General features: G+C 38.5%; 2 protein-coding genes across 12 annotated transcripts in view; both read right to left on the bottom strand.

The window, feature by feature from the left end:
- The window catches only part of si:dkey-178k16.1 (band 4.1-like protein 1), a 39,028-nt gene extending 38,243 nt beyond the window's left edge, over nt 1-785 (bottom strand). For 3 of the 10 annotated variants that reach the window (XM_032520795.1, XM_032520794.1, XM_032520790.1), the window contains exon 1: nt 487-785. The gene's annotated coding sequence lies outside the window, so the exon portion shown is untranslated. The remainder of the gene's footprint in view (nt 1-486) is intronic. The other 7 variants (XM_032520793.1, XM_032520792.1, XM_032520791.1 and 4 more) reach the window with 3 other exon arrangements.
- Nucleotides 786-15,096: 14,311 nt separating this feature from the next.
- Nucleotides 15,097-17,685, bottom strand: part of LOC116692828 (endothelin-3) — a 10,203-nt gene continuing 7,614 nt past the window's right edge. The window contains exons 3-4 of one of the 2 annotated variants that reach the window (XM_032521381.1): nt 17,193-17,351; nt 15,097-17,009 (exon numbers count right to left, since the gene is read on the bottom strand). In XM_032521381.1, the coding sequence (XP_032377272.1) occupies nt 16,955-17,009; nt 17,193-17,351 (214 nt within the window). In that variant the 3' untranslated portion in view covers nt 15,097-16,954. Of the gene's footprint in view, nt 17,010-17,152; nt 17,352-17,685 lie in introns of both variants that reach the window. The other variant, XM_032521382.1, reaches the window with a different exon arrangement.

Raw genomic sequence — 17,685 nt, forward strand, 5'->3', positions numbered from 1 at the left:
CTATTCAATTAGCTCATTATCTTGAGCATCAGCTGTTAGCCTATAGCTACACACAGAACAATCCTTACACACACTGGCATGTCCAAGAATAGCTCTGAACAATCGTATATGGGTTGGATGTGTGCAGAAACAGGGCTGATCAGGCGATATGTGATTTGGTAAGACGATGAGAAAGGTGCACCTGCTGACTCTTTCTGCCTACTGGGCCTTGATTTGCACGGAATAAAGGATGCCCTGGTTCTATATCATGCAGTTTATTAAACCAGCCCGCCGACCATATTGGTCGGATTAAAGCTCTGTGGCAACACCCTCCCCATCCGTCCGTGAAGCACAAAGCGGTGTCTTTGCAGAGCACGGTTTGTATTCAAGCTTGTCACCGGTAAGACGTTCCCCGTGCCTTGCCTACAATGGTCCAACAACCGGCAAATGCAGCATGCACCTGTTCACCGTATCAGACAAACAAATAGGCTACAACGCAGAGCCTACCTGTCCTGTCAGGTCCGGGTGTCAAGCTTCAATCCAGATTGTGATCATTGAGATTGCAGAAAACTGGAAGACGGACGCCACCGCCCCGTAGCGCCTTTCCTCTGCCGGGAGGTGTAGCCCTGCAGGCTGGGACAGCAGACAGGCACAAGCCGGCAGAGAGATGCTTACGGACGGAAACAGCTAGGAAGGGAGTAGAGGGGCGTTTTCACCGTATGCGAGGGAACTCCTAACGTTGTGCGTGATATGACCGCTCCGCTCATGACATGCAGCGCCTTACCACTTGCTTTACTGATTTTTCGGGTCATCTTTTCCCACCGTAGCCTAAAACCCATGCTGCGGGGTTTTGTCATCCTTCGTGTAAAAAAAAAAAAAAAGGGTATATATATATATAACATACTCTAACGCACATAGAGTCTTAGTATGGTGAGCTAAACACATTTAAACGTGCTTGTAATTAGGACTTTGTCATTTATTTAAGACATAATCTGATAATTTTAATATGCTAGATTTAATGTTTCTTGAATGAGTTTTCTGCATTCGTAAAAAGGATTCTTAATTTGTCAATTCCATGTCTAATCCAATAGATCTACCTCACCTCTAAAATAAAAAGGGGAGGACACCTACTCGGCTGCTGCTCCAGAGCTTTTAGCAAAGTGGAAGGGCTACAGCACTGCAGCCTCTCCGTGTCAGAGCACCCTCAAAGGCCATTTATGCCCCTGTCAATTAAACGTCCAATGAAATGTGTATTTGGCATAACTGTTTCCAAATCAATGCTCTTGACTTTGCATAAACTAATGGAAAGTGTTATTGATATTTGTTGACATGGGGATAGATTTAGATTGTACAATTACACTTTTGACCTGCTTTGAACAATAGGAATAAAGCATATTGTTAAAGGGATGCAGCCTACATTATAATATGTGAGATCAGTAGGCTAATGCAGACTTTTATCATTGATGATAAAAGTCTGCTTTATGTTCCATTGTGCCAGAAAAAAAGCTCCTTTAGTCAACTCATAGCCAATTTTATCACCCATCTAACACGCTTTAACCCCTGACATATTTTACATTCAGAAACATTTTTCTTTAAGTCACAAAATTAAGTATAAATGGTTATACTGTTCTCTGCATAGGGAGCAGTGTGTTGAATAAAGCCTAAGTGAGTGATGTTTTGCATTGGTAAGTCATAGCAACCTTCTGTGCTGAACGCCCTCTTTGGCTTTCATGCACAAGTGTTCTTTTCAAATGCAGATATGCATACAGGAAAATAAATTCCCATCACGCTTCAGTGGGTTTTCTTCAGTTGCTTACAGAATATGCAAAATTGAGCAACCAGATGACTCCATTGCCATATGGTGAAGATGTTTACAGTGTAAACTAATCCTATGTGTCTTCATTTATTTTATTCCGGTAATGAATTACAGGTTTAATATTGAATAAACTGAAAACATGACCAGATATCCTTATCAAAATCTTTTTTAGGATATACGTTTTATATTTGCTTGTGAACAAAAGAAGCCAAATCACAATCACAAGTAGTTGTGAAGAGATTTCTCCACATGGTGGGGCTGATATGCCATCATCACAACCACTAGGACATTTTACTGATATGATTCATTTACTGTGAAGCCTGCACATGCTTCACCCTAACATCAAGCACGTGCCAATTTTCAGTCAGCATTTCATTTGCTTTGCACTTGCATTTTTAACTAATTACACACATCTGCTGGGAATGTCAACACTATGTTTTTTTAAGCTCTGTCTCATATGTAGTACTTTTGCAGTTGTTACTTCTTCAAAATGAGATTGGGCAGGGCCATAAATCACATTTCACCACATTGCACTACAAAATTTACCTTTATAGACAATGAGAAGAGATGGGTGTTAGAGAAATCTCACTTGTAAAACATCATACATAAATTCAGTGGATTCTTTCAAAACATTTTTAATTTAATGTAATAAATATATTTCAGTCAGACAACTCACGTTTGAAATGTTTATTATAACAGATGAATATTGTGTTTGGGGACCAGACTCCAACCTCATTACTTCCCGCAGATTGGGTTCATATGAGATATCAGGGAGTGATGATAAAGTAGCTTCCCTGCCTGCAGGTGGATGCTGGGGTGTTGGTGGGGCTTAAAAAGCACAAAGCAATATGGATGCAGGGCAGCAGGAGCATTGACAAGCAGAGATGGGGACATTTTGCAGTTAACCGCCAAATTGATGAGGTGTGTTTGGTGAATGATACAGAGAGTAAATCATGTAAGGTGTTTATACAGTGGTGCAGCTCGCGTTTACTGCCTGAACTAGCATGCAGGCGTCGCACCATTGGTTGAAATGATTTAAAGTTCCTTCAACTTACATTTTCTGGATTTCATTTTCAGACAATTACGCTTTATAAACATAAATTATTTTGACTTGAAGTCTTTTGGTCTGAAATTATGATTTGAATTAATGTACTGAGAGATGATTTACAGTATCTTATTGAACTGAACTTCTGAAGAAACTTAATTTTTTGCTGACTTCCCAGCGTGCATTGTTTAAGAGGTTTAAACTCTACAGAGACCATTGTTTTTGTAGATTGGAGACAACAAACATGATGGAAACTTGCTGTGTGACTTCAATGCATGTTGAATTAATTCATGCCATCGCTAATAACAGTGCAAACCATAGTTCCACAACAGGAAAATGACCACAATCCACTCAGAGCATCAACCAGACATTTTACCTGAAGGGCCAGGCACCAAAAAGAAATATGATAGTAATAAAGTTGGAGCCAAAGGCCAGCGGGATCAGGTGAAAGTTGTGAGCGACTGACAGGGTAAAAAAACAAATCATTCTAGGTACTTTTTCATGGCTTATGTGGCTTCCTAGAACTTGTGGCTTGCATAATGAAGCATGTCAGCTCTCAAGAATTTTAGCCAAACTGAGATGAATGGATGAAAACAGAAAGTAGGCTATTCTTATTGATGAGAATGTGTCATGATGTCATCATGGCAGTCAGTTTTTCTCTTTGTTTTGTGTGCCTTGTTTGTTTCTTCTTGTTTTTTTCCCACCTCTTGTGCTTTGTGAGTGGTGGGCATGGCTTAGCTGGCAGTGTAGGCCAGGTGAAGCTCATTGCCTAATCATCCTGCTGCAGTACTTAAAGCTGGCTCTGTGAGTCACTTGTCCCTATATTGTCACCAGATTGTAGAGTGTATTCGAGCAGTAGAGTGGCAAGCCTGGCTCCCTGTGTTACTGGTGTTGTGGCTTGTGTAGCTTATGTGTTCTCTGTTCTCTCTTGTTGCAGCCTGCCTTGCTTACTCATGCTCCCACTTCCTGTTTGCCTGCCTATTCCCGTGCTCACTCAATGCTGATTACAAGCATTGGATTCAGCCTCAAACTGTTTGTTGGACTCTGGAAGATTCCTCACCACTTGGTCATAATCACCTAGTCACTGGGCACGCTGTGGAGAGCGCACTGCACTCACCACTGGATCTCCTCGATGCACCCCCCCCCCCTGTTGTCACCTGCACAATTATTGAATATAGTTTTACAAATGAAACCACTTTATCATATATCCTGTGTCATGTGCTTTTGGGTCCAACCTCCAGTGTTGTTCCGTAACCGAATGATTAAATTGAACTACAAGTCTGGCTTGAATGCCCTGTTGTTGCCAATGTGGAAGACATCATTTTCTACTATTATTCAGTGAAGCCATTTGAATCATAAGGATGTGGCAATGGAATATAGGGTTCTGCTTAAGCTCATTAGAAACAGCTGCTGTTCCTGCATCATTTCACTGAACAAAACCTGGCCACAGATGGAGCTGAACTGTTGCTCTATGCCAAGTCAAGTGAGAATTTGATGGATTACTAGACAGAAATGTGGAAAAATAGGAATTCCAACATGTGACTCCATGTCAGACCTTAAATTTAAAAGCAATGATTGATTGAGAACATGTTTAGGTAATGTACACTAAAGCAATACAAGTAGGTGTGGTAGGAGTAAGTGCTCCGCCAAACAAGTATTCTGCTCAGAGCCCAAGTTATGTGTCCACTTGTACTCTTTCATTACATTTGTGATCTGTACATTGAATTGCATTCTTCATTTGCTCCTGAAAGGAGCCAGGAGGTGACAGGTCGCTTTGTGTTGGGTCATCAACGCTTAATTAATCAGCTAAAAGGCATCAAATGGGCTGAATGTGTTTCATAAGTGAATGCTGCGACTGACATATTGGGACTATAAAAGGTCATATAAGGCTCACGTATATAAGGCATGTTTTCAGACACTGTCTAGGTGTCTTCTTTTTCTGCTATTCTTTGCTGTTATTTTCTGTGACCTTGAATGGGAATGAGGGAGACTGCTATTTTTTTGAGCATTCCTATCAAGTGGATGTCAGCCTTGCCTTTAGGCTTTGCACACTTAATGCTTAACACTGAGCATTTGGGGTGTGTTATGTTACAATAAAGACACTATTGCTAACAGTGTAGCTTCAGGGATGTATGTCAATCTATCAGTCCAACTATGTGGTTGTGACCATGTGGTAACTAAGTAGATTTATTAAGGTACTGTACTTAAATATGATTTTGAGGCACTTGTACAGTAGTTGAGTAGTTCCATTTTATGCACCTTTATAGAACTACTGTACGACAATTATGAGATTAGGTTTTACATACAAAACACAATGTAATTTTATACAATATACTGTACATTGTGAGATAAAACTTTGTAGCTGCCTGCTCCACCTTGAAATGCTAAATTAATGTTAATGCCCTAATAAAATTAATCCTGGATGTTGCCATTTTCTACTTTTAACATTGGGTGGTCTGCTGTATGTAGAAACTGCTTGGGTTTGGGTGTACAAATTAATCTCAGGCTGCATGTGATGACCATTTATATGTTATAGAAAACATTTATGATTAAGAAACATTTGTTAGATGATTGTATTAAGTAAACTTGGATTTATATTTTACCTGCTTTTCTGTGATCGGTGCTTTTAGGTTTCAAGATTTTGGCGTCATTTACTCAAAATTGTGAATAGTCCTGCAAAAGGGAACAAAAGACACTTTTTCAGTATTGTAGGTGTTAGACAGGCAAAAGAACGTGTTGTGTTGTAGAAGTACAGCAAACCTTAATCAAGCCCAATGGCCAACAAATCAATAATTCATTGTATTAAATTATTTTAGGAATCTTCACACTTTTGCATTTGCAGAGGGTGTGGTGCTACAACATGCACTGAAACATAATACTTGTCACTTCGCTGTTGGCATATCAACTTATAAGGCTGTGTCAGACAAGCCTATTCAGATAAATGAGAATGTAATCATCATCCAATTTTACAAGTACAAACATTTAACCTTTTTACTGCAACTGTAAACATATTTACACGTCAAGCTCTGAGGGTTTTTAATCAAGGCCCAAGTGCCAACAGCGGCGAAGGCCCAATTGAAACTGAAGGAATTATTATTCTTCGCCTTTTGGAGGAGCTTAACATACTCAAAAACTCACCAAAATTGGCGGTCGTATCAAGTCTGGTGAAAATTTAGGTATTTTAAGGGTTTCGGGAATAGGTGCACAAAAACGGCTCGCTGGCGCCCCCTACAAAACTTAAAACATTAAGCCCCCACAGTACTTTTAACACAGACTAATGAAACGTGGTACACATATCTCAAACTTTTCGCCATAGGCCATGGCCGTGGTGGGGCGGCGATTTTGTGCGTTTTGCTATCGAAACGGGAAGTGGGTGTAACTTGAGTGTACATTGTCGAATTGGCTCAAAACTTTTCAGGATTCATAAGAGTCCAACCATGACGACATCTACTGCTGACATTGGCTCAAAGTCATAGCACCTCCTAGGTGCTATGACTTTGAATTAGACAAAACAGTCAAGGTGCTGTACTTAAACAAATTCCTCTTAGAGATTTCATCCGATGGACTTCAACTGGACTTTGGTCTGTACCATCTTAACACCTTGAAAAGTTATTAAAAGAAAAGAAAAACGGTGTGGGCGTGGTGTGGCGGCCATTTTGAAGATTTATCAATGAACAAAGAAGTTGTTGCAACTTTCGTGTACATTGTCATATCTGCCCCAAATTTCTCACGTTTGACAAAGGTCCAGGTCTGAGGACATCTTCAAGCCAAAATTGACTTTTGGTCATAGCGCTGGCAACAGGAAAATAAATCTGTATTACTGAATCAGGTATAGTCTTGTGTGATTTATCATTTAACACAGCAGAACGTTTCTATTGGATTGGTGCTGGCTTGAACCGCCCCCTGTGTTGTAGCCACGCCCCTTTCATAGCTGGTGAACCGTTTAAGGTAGTCTTATATGAAGTATCAATGAACTCAACAGAGACTTCCTTTTTATTGATAAAGGTTTTCCTCGTCCACCATGCTTTGGCCACGGCTAAGGAACTGTGTGACGTAGTGTCTTGTGTGAGGTATCATTGAGCTCAGCAAGGACTTCCCTTTTCATTGGTGATGATTTATAGTATATAAGTGCCATGCCACACAAGGAGCGGCGTCCACCAGTAACTCCAACGGACGCAGAGGCGTGAGGGCCCCTTCAACGCTGCTTGCAGTTTTAATTATGTTTTACTTCTGTTATATGTTCTGTAATTTACCACTTGTTCTCTTTGTTGTGTAAGCTGCTGTTATGGAATTTTGGGACTTAGTGGTCATGTTATAAAGTCAATGAAAGAGACAAAACCTGCACAAGCAGACCAAAAATACTCCATTGATGGGACTGGTGCGTCAAAGTATTTTTTGGGGGGACCTCAGAGACACTTTGTTCATAAGTTGAACACGTGTTTACCATCTCACTGTGACTGTTGTTAGTTACATTAACACTGTTTTTAGGCTTTGACATGTAAGTCAACACTTGAGTCTTTCACATTACAGACCTCTTATTTTCCTCACATAAATACAGTTGTGTTCAAAATAATAGCAGTCCAACATCACTAATCTCATAAATCGTAAATACTTTGGTAGAAGTAGTATGTCTACATGGCAAGTACTAGTAAGTGTTATAGAATCATGGAAAACCAACAGACCCAACCGTCATGACATGCATGCTGCTCATTCTGTGTAATTGAATATGTAATTGAAAGGGGCATGTTCAAAATAATAGCAGTGTTGTGTTCAATTAGTCAGGTGATTGATTCTGTGAAGAAACAAGTGTCAATTTGTGCCCATATATAAGGAAGGAAGGAAGTAAATGTTGTGCATGCTGGTTATAGTGCATTTCACACTGATATATTCAGCAAAATGGGTCGTTCAAGACATTTCTCGTAGGAACAACGGACTTTGATTAAAAAGTTGATTGGAGAGGGGAAAACATATAAAGAAGTGCAGAAAAGTATAGGCTGCTCTGCCAAATTGATTTCAAATGCTTTGAAATGGCATCCAAAGCCTGAACGACATGTGAAAAAACGGTCAACCCCCATTGGAAGGGATCGAAGAATAGCCAAAATGGCAATGCCTCAACCAATGATCAGCTCCAGGAAAATCAAAGAAGACTTAAAGTCACCTGTGAGTACTGTTACGATCAGAAGAAGGCTATGTGAAGCAAAGCTAGAAGCCCCAGCAAAGTCCCATTGCTGAAAAAAAGACAAGTACTGAACAGGTTGAAATTTGCCAAAGAACACATTAGGCCACAGACAGTTTGTTCGATGACCCCATGCACTGAATTCAAGCCACAGTACACTGAAGACAGTAAAGCATGGTGGTGCAAAAATCATGTTATGGGGATGTTTTACATACTGTGGTGTTGGGCCTATGCATACTAGGGATCATGGATCAGTTTCAATACATCAAAATACTTGAATACATGTCGCCTTATGCTGAAGAGGAAACAGGTCTTTCAACAAGACAATGACCCAAAACACACCAGTAAGTGAGCAAAGTCTTGGTTCCAGATGTACAAGATTGATGTTATGGAGTGGCCATCCCAATCCCCGGACCTCAATCCCATAGAACACTTGTGGGGTGACATCAGAAATGTTGTTTTTGAGGCGAAATCCAGTGATTCAGAGGAATTGTGGAATGTATTTCAATCGTTCTAGGCTGGAATCCCTGTTTTGTCCCTGCTGTGTTTTTTTTTTTTTTTTTTTTTTTTACCCTCACTCTCCCTCCTGCTGAAGCCAGCTGACTACGTGCACCTGAGTCTCAGCCACAATCAGATTCTCCCTCCGCTCACACCTGCCTCCCATCTTTAATCGATTACAGTTTATCAACCCCGGATCTCCAACCACTCTTTGCTTGATCATTGCAGCAGTCACTCTGGTGAAAATCTCACAAGCTATCCTGATTCCTTGAGTGTCCTTACCGCTGTGTTTTATGTTTGACTTACCTCTTTTGTCTTCTGAAAGGTCAGAGGACTAAACATTCTTCTGAACATAGCCATACTGAGAAATACAGAGAGTTTTATGGAGCTGACAGTCTTAATCAGCTTTGTAGCAACTCATTTGGTAATTGGTTGAATGTAACGGGAGTTAATTAATATCAAAAAGTTACGAACTGAAGCTGAACACTGCTTTATCAGGGTTGATTATATGTGGTTTTATCAGATTTGATTGACAGTGACAACAACAACCATTAATTAAAAATCCACAGTAGACCACTGCATTGTTGCATTTTGTAACTTAGCCAAGTATGCTTTAGATGTAGTATCATGAGCTAAACAGGGTATCACTGTCACTGTGTCACAAGCTAAAGAATTAAGTTTGTTGTAGCAACAAACGTAATAACTTAGATTGATAGCACATTTTAAGAAACCCAAGGTTGCTTTACACAGGTAAAGGGGGACAAGGGAAAAGAAAATACTAGGCCAACACAAACATGGACTGAAAAGAAATAAAAAGCAGGTGCTTAATGAAAGAAGAATGTCAGTTAATGTTGATTTGCAACCACATTGCATTGTAAAGGTATTTCATGAATGAAATAGAAATATTACATACCTTGAATCATTTAAAAACCCGTACTTGTCTCTATCTGTTGAAAGCCTGGCCAAGATCGACTTGAGTTTTTACCTGTCATCTTTCTTTCTCTTTTAGCTTTTAGTTATTCTTCGTTTAATTTCATTTTTTCTGTGATGGCCCTGCCCCAGCATCAGTCATAACTACAACAGATATCTTCTAAATTAAAATACAATTAGCCCTTTTATGAAGAAATCTTCTGCTACTCTTTACCTGGCTGGATGCTCACTAAGTGTCTTTTACGGTGTTACACCGAAATCTGTGACCCATCAGAATGTTACTATGGAGCCTTTCTGCCTGCTGCAAATCATTTTGTGACTTCACAGGAAAAAGGTAAAGGCATCAATAAAAACTTAAAAAAATAGTGTTCTTTTCACTGATAGTCTTGTTTGCTGTCACAGGTTATTTATGATCATCAGATGAAAAATGACATAGTTTCAGAAACATTTAAAAGTTACACATAGTTAATTAAATTAGCTTTTCAACATTTGTTTTTATGTTGAGATCACTGGGGTTGAACTACACCTGAAACAGTGACACTCCTCACATACCGCAGCTGATTGAACCAGTATTTGCATGTTACTCTGCTGCTTGAGGTGTGAGTCTGGGCTAACAACTTAAATGTTTTGAAAGACTTTGCCCTTCATGACTTACCTTGTCGTGAAGAGTTCTACAGATTCATGCCTTAAGGCGGCAACACATTTATCTTGAACATTTATGAAACAAACATACTTAAAGCAGGCAGGAAGTTTGGGCTTGAGCACCCTAGGCACAATGTACTGTGACAGTGTATTGCAAATGCCTGGTGCAGTGTGTGGTCAATTCTTTAAATGTTTACAAGCTTTAAAATCTTTAAATGCTGCCTTACTATCACTTTGTAAGTTGATATGATAAACATTTTAGCAAACAGTTTCCCATTTACACATCCAGAAGATACAGAGCAACATTATTTTTCATTTGGAGTTGTTTTACTGGCCACTGAGCGAATGTAAGTTTATTATTATTTCTCTTTTAGCTCTGTTTGGTCTCCACCAACTCCACTCTTAAGTTGAACTGCTCCATAATGTTCACCAGATCATTAACTTTATCTGTTGGTGCAGGTAGTGTAGAATGGACTTTTAGATAATTTCCCCTGAAAACAGCTACATTTACAAAGCTATTGGGCAGTGTGAGAGTGAACCAAAACAATAAAGTTGTGAGTTGTGAAAACAATAAGCTAACAATATTATGATGGAAGCTGGCTCTATAAATGTAGGGTTAGAGTAAAACATAGATTTTTTTTTATAATTAACATCTGTTTCATGCACTAAATCTAGAAAATAATGCAAGCATAACACAATGCAATTAGAATGGATTATGGTAAATAAAACATGTTTTATACCCCAACACAAAAACAGAATACACACTATGCAAAATATCAACCTGATATCATTGTGTCTGAAAGGGCTTGTGTGGCTGAAGCACTGGAAATTGTCGGTAACCAGCAAAGGTTTCCCTGCTTGGCACAAAAGGTCTACCTATTTAATGAAACAGAATACAAACAACAAACGGTAAGCCATGGTAGGGGCCCTGAACCTGCCGGCGCATGGTCAGGATGTCTGCAAAGAAATATTTCCCAGGGTAAACTGTGGGAATGAGGCTTTTCTCTCTGAGCGATATCATTGGTGCTCACTGCAGAAGGTTTATACTGAGGCTTCAGGGTAGACTTATTTAGGACAGACTCGCGACATTCCAGGATGATCGGTGGTATTAGGGCCTCAAAGGGTCTGGTTGGTCTCACGTTTTGTCTTATAAAGGGGAAGGTGGTGGTGTTGGCATGGCAGAAATGCAGCTCTGTGAATCTCTGTGATTTTCTTATTTACAACAAAATAATGAATGTAGCCCATAATTTATATAGAACTACAACAGAGGCAAAAACGTGAGTTCCCCGCAAGTCTTAAAATAAACAGTCCTGCCACAGTATCTTGAGTGAAAATATCTTGCGATCTACTCATAACAAAGTTGCTTTCTTGTAATAAAGGGATCATTTTATCCTTCTCATGTACAAAAAAAAGACGTTTTCTCTATACACATAAATGAACTCATTATCACAAGAAAATATTTTGTCTTCTCCAGATAACAAGAAAATTATGTTATCATGAAAGCGCAAAATAAAATAACTTTGTTATCAGATGACTAACTTGTCATTTGGAAAACTACAACAACCACAGCCCCTTTCTGTTCCAATAAATATCAGTTGTATACTTTTGTACTTTTGAACGTTTTTTGAATTCCTCATCTGTGGCTTAGAGAGAAATATGGAATTACTCTAAAGGTAGCATTGAGAATTGAGAGCATGTTTAACTGCATACAGTTCATACATCAACATTTAATGCAATTAAGTTTGTAGCCTAAATATGTTCTTTAATTTTAACAATAGTATCATGTACTATATCATCCTAACCCTCATTCTTGCATATAAAACATATAAAGAACTCATGAAATATGATGTTTATGTGTTTAAATTATCTACCCAACATATACAAAAGACATTTAATAATTAATAAATGACCATAACTCGAGAAAATAATTAGCCAATTAGTCTATAATAAAAATAATCACAAATTGCAGTCCTGTAAAATGTTTATGGATTAGCTTCTGACATATGACATAGCAATATAATAGTCACAGGGGCCATTCATCTGCATTGGACTGTACTTGCATACTTTCACTTGTGTAACATTTTCAATGTACAACTTGAACTACTGAGGACAATATGAATAAATGAGGACAATATGTGTGGGATTGACTTGAAATAAGCTATAAACACAACATAAGAGTTTTACGATGTAGTTTCTGACAAGATGGTGTAGAAGGTATACAATGTGAACCGCCATGTCAGAATAGAGTCAGAATGGAAATACATGTTTGATGTCCACTTTTGATCCAAGCTGGCCCATGCACAAAAAGGCAACAAAAACAACTTGAATTCTCTTTGCAGGAGGCTACTTTTTATTAAACTGTTTAGCAACAATGAATGCTTTTACTGAACAAGTGGTGATACATTCTTGGCAATAGAGAGGAACTGTTCTCCATGCATACGCTTCAGCACTTGAAAGGATGTGCCAAACTTGAGTTTGTTGTCTTGAAATGTCTCCCCACATTAAACTCTATTTTCATGGAAATGCTCTCAGTGTAGTGTCCACTGTAACCACATGGACGACTAATCCAAAGGCACTAACAAATACTTAGTCCACTTGATGTTTTTATTGTGCATTTTTGTTTACTACAGTACACCAGATTATTTAATACAACAGTTTTGTGAAATGAGACACAACTCTGACCAAAAGACAAAAATAGACAGAGAACTGTTTCTGCTACCAGTGGAAAATTATGCAAGTTAGAAACATTTTAATAGGATATATGTGAATACTGTTTGCTCAGTATCAGTCACAGAAACTATTTGACAAACTGCACAGAGATACAGAGTATGGGGAAGCACAGGAGAGAGAAAGTGGACGAATTTAATTATTGGTCAGAAGGAGGGCACATGTGGCTCCAGAAGCATGAAACACAATTGCTCTATTTAACTCTATTAGTAGCATAGCTTCATGGAATTTGACCAGTTTAGACTTAGGCCTTCTGAATAAAGGAAGATAAGTCCAGAAGAGTTGTCTCAATACTTTCCACCCTCCCTACCCTGTCTGTGGCACCCGGCCTAAGCCCATTCATTTCTTAATTAAGATCCATAAAAATTTGTTCGAAATACAAACAGTTTGATCTTTTACAAAAGCTTCCCTGAAACCACCAGACACTGTAGTTCTTTAACAAACGTTACTCAAAAAAGAGTACTGTCTAGGTCTAGCCCCACAAACAAAGTCCCTGCAACATATTAATTGTCACGTATTCATTTTATTTGATTTAATTTACTTAATTGCCTTAAGAATTCCTTACACAGGAAAATACATCCAATACAATCAAGGATAAAAACACAATAAAGTCCAGGACTTATTTCCATTGTGGTCCTCATTATTTGTGAAGTTGTAAAGAAGTTACTGTAACATTACAATTAGTTGAAATGTTACACATAGGGTGTTCTATGGTATTTTACATCTGTTCAGCATCCTCTGCATGACGTTCCCTGTACTCTGTATAATGACGTTGCTGCAACATTGCTAAAATGTGACAATTTACAGAGTATTATAGGTTGGTGTTCTGGGCAACCTTCTTAAAATATCATAACTAAACAGCTAACAAATATCCTTTACAATATCTTTGCAATATATGTATGTTTACACTGTTGATATTTCATAATACAATGGAAGAAAGTAGACATTCCTGAAAATATTATTCTTATATTATAATTATACTGTGCATATCATTCACGTCATATTCAGTACATTCAGCGCAAGACTCACAGAGAATTCACCACACCACCCCACCTTAACTGTGAAGAGAGGCAGTAACCTTAACGTTTTGTGAGTCATTTCAAGGAGGATGACCCAGAGGCTGTCCTCCTACAGGTGAGCATGTTGCTAACAAATTGATTAAATACAGTAGCCACATGTTGTCATAGACAGTTGATTGGACAATAGATTGTAAAAAATAATGGCCATAGCACAGTGGCGTGACCCATTGGTTTGTGGACTACCGTTTTGAAGCCTGGATTTTGACAATTTAGCCGTTGCCATCTAGTTGTTGTTTTTTAAACCGGACGTGATGGCTTTAGGCTGAGAGGGTGTAGCTGGGGAGATTGACGCAGCTGAGCCAGTGTCATCTATTGTTGCAATGGTACTGCACTAAAGTTAACGCTAAGGCTAAGTTGCAGATTTTCAACCAGCTGAAGCAAGTCCTACTGGTGGAGTTTTGGAGTGGAGTAAAATCTGACATCCTGGTACTGGGAAAATTCATCTGCAAATACAGGATTACACAAATAATTGACAAATGTTCTCTTAAGCTGCCAGCTAATGCTAGCACTAGCTAGCTAGCTTAGTTAGTTAGATACTGAATGCTGGAAAAATATTTAGATGACCAAAATGTTCCAATCAACTCTCATGAAGTGAAAACACACAGAGAAAGGCTCACAGTTTAAGACGAAAACATGGACAGCACCCCCAAAACTCCAAGGACACACATTGCTATGCCTCTATTTTGATTGAAAGGACTGCTTGCACGTTGGCTTGCATCTCATCTATTTTAAAATGAATGAACCATAATTTACAAAATGAACATGCTCTATTGAAGAAGACTTGAAACTAACGATTGAGACTATAAACTCATTAGGAATGTGTTTGCTAATTAATAAATCAAGTCATTTTCTCCTAGTCACGCATTGCCAGACCTATCTCTACAGTGCAGTGGAGTAGAGTCTCAACACATTTTGTACATTTGAGGATAGCAGAAAAATAGCTCTGGGTTGTTTGCATTTCTTTAAACCAATTACAATGATCTTAAGCTCTAAGCTCCAGATGCAGAGACAATGGCTCTGCAAAATGGTCTCGGGAAGGAACTCGTTTTGGTGAAACATTTCACCCAGCAAAAGAAAACGCCACAAACAATATTAAATGAAGTTAGCTGTTCACACAATACAGTAAAGTGAGCTATTTAAATAAGCAGGATACATGGTTAAATGTAATTTCCTCTTACCAGTGTATCGCTGTGTGTACTTCATCCATTGCAATGCTCTCCAATCGGTCCCAAAACGTCCCAGTTTGATTGTAAATGCCGTAACCATATTCCTTGTAAATGTTTACAATCATTCCCAGAAAGAACCAAGGAGGTCTGCTTTATTGCACTATCCAAATTTTCTTTTGAACTTGCTTTTTTCAGTGTTATTCCAAAGTCTGTTGTTGTTTCCGGAAGCGAACAGAGTTTGCGGGAACTGCAATGCACTGAGAGCGGAAGATGAGAACCACTGGATGTCCCCAGGCAATTTATCCTGGAAATGTACATCGGTTGATCCTATTTTCTCATTGACTTCTTTACATTTGGACATCTTTTTGTAACCACTGGAGTTGTTTACTGCTGGCGATTAGAAAGAACGCATGGTTCAAGGGACTTCTGCTTTGGCTTCACTTTTCAAGCCCAGAGGTTGCATATACGTCAACATTTAATGCAATTTATTTTGTAGCCTAAATATGTTCTTTAATTTTAACAGTAGTATTATATACTGTATCCTCCTAACCCTCAATTTTGCACAAAAAACATATAAAAAACTCATAAAATATGATATGTTGTTAGAAATTAACTATCCAACAGTATATACAAAAGACATGTATTCATTAATTAATTAGTATTGACGAAATAACAATCAATTGAAAAAATAATTAGCCAATGGATCCATAATGAAAATAATCATAGTCTGCAGTCTTAAAATTCTTTTTATAGATTAGCTTTACCTCAACAACTACACTAATGCTAGTAGTAACTTCTGCTTTTACATCAAAGCATAAGGGATAATATTCCAATGACATAATATATAACAGTCACAGTCCCATTCATCTGCATTGAGTACTTTCCTTTTAATACTTTAAGTACATTTCCTGATTATACTTACATACTTTTACTTATGTAACATTTTTAATGCACAACTTTAACTTGTACCAGTATTTTTACAGTGTGGTATTAGTACTTTTAATTGAGTAAAGGACTGAAATACCTTTTCCACCTCTTAGGACAATGTATGTGGGATTGACTCTAAATAAACCACAGGGTCCATGTTCATCGTGATGAGGGAACATGTCACCCAGTGCAATGGATAGTTCAATATTTTCAGTTCAGTTAAAGCTGTCATACCATTTTTACAGAGTTTAGCAGTGGTGGTGATGAAAAAGCACAACATAGTTCAGTTGCAAAGTGCGCGAATGATACAATATGGCTGAAAGAAATGACATGAACAAAATATGCAAAGTGTCAGGGTGTTAATGCCTTCCAGACCGACTGTAAATAGTCCCATAAACCAAAGCTCAATAATATGCCCGATGACACTGGTTGCCAAAAGCTTTCCCCTTTTTTTCCTAATTTGATCTTTTTAAAGGCAAGATATCACAATAGCATGCCTTGCTCCTATTTTACATAGCTGTTTATGGCGCTTTTGATTACCAAGATTGTCATAGAAATGTCTTTGTTGTCCCTTATAGGTTGATAAAAGCTTATCTCATTCTTTTAAAAGAGAGAGTCAAGTGTAGTCCTCAACATAACCAGGTGTGAATACAAAGGGTTTGTCTAATCAAGCTTGACAGAAGCAAGGACAATAGCTATAACAGGTATATCATGGTGGAAGTAACCCTCATGCTGCTCTCAGGAGTACACAAAAAGGAGATAGCCCCCAGGTATCTGTATTGAATTTGCTGAAGAGTTCTTGAAATCACTCGGCTTGATGGAACTTGCTCCAATAGTTTCAATTCTGAGGAATGTCTGTGTCAAACTCCAAAGTTTTTTTCCCCTTTAATGTGAGTGTGCCTGTGGAAGTAAGAACGTAGAATGAAGAATGGAACGGGCGAAGAGTATGGAAGGGTCCATTCCAAACCGTCATCCAGGACCAGGGATTCTATGGAGACTCCTGATTGGCACTGTCTGCAGGGGACTTTAAAGAGAACATTTCACATTAGAATTTCAAAACTAAAGGGCTAACCCTGTGATTTGTTTCTTATTAGAAAACTTGTTTATTGTGGTTAATTCATTTCACTCTTCAATTATAATAAGCTGGATGTGGTGATGTAAATATACATAATAGGAATAAGAAGGATCCAATGAATGTCACACTTACCATGACAGGCAAAAATCAATGCACTCAGGGTCTGCGTCAAGTGTGGCACAAATGCAGCGCCGAGTCTTTTCCCCCTCGCATTCATATGCTTGTCCACTGACAGCACGTCTGATTCGCTGAGGTCCTCTGTAGCTCGACATTCCATAGGGCACAGTGCGTCTGAGCAGGTAAAACAAACAGATGCCATTGTTTTCAATAATAATACATTGTAAGATAAACCACATTCTTATGGACAGAGAAAATCAACAGATAATAAATATTCTTAACTTTAGAGAGTACTCAAGCATAGACATATCTTCTAGTAGCCCTCAGGCCAGCAGTCAAATATACTCATTTTTCACACCATAGAGTGAGAGATCTGTTTAGATTTAGATGAAAAACAAGTACGTGATGCATGCGTCACAATTTGAAATGTTTTGATACCGATACAACTATCGGTACCGCCTCTGATATTACTTAAAATGCTGGCATCGGTATCGGGAAGTACTGGAGT

Source organism: Etheostoma spectabile, chromosome 7, assembly GCF_008692095.1.
Source record: "Etheostoma spectabile isolate EspeVRDwgs_2016 chromosome 7, UIUC_Espe_1.0, whole genome shotgun sequence".
Classification (NCBI taxonomy): Eukaryota; Metazoa; Chordata; class Actinopteri; order Perciformes; family Percidae; genus Etheostoma; species Etheostoma spectabile.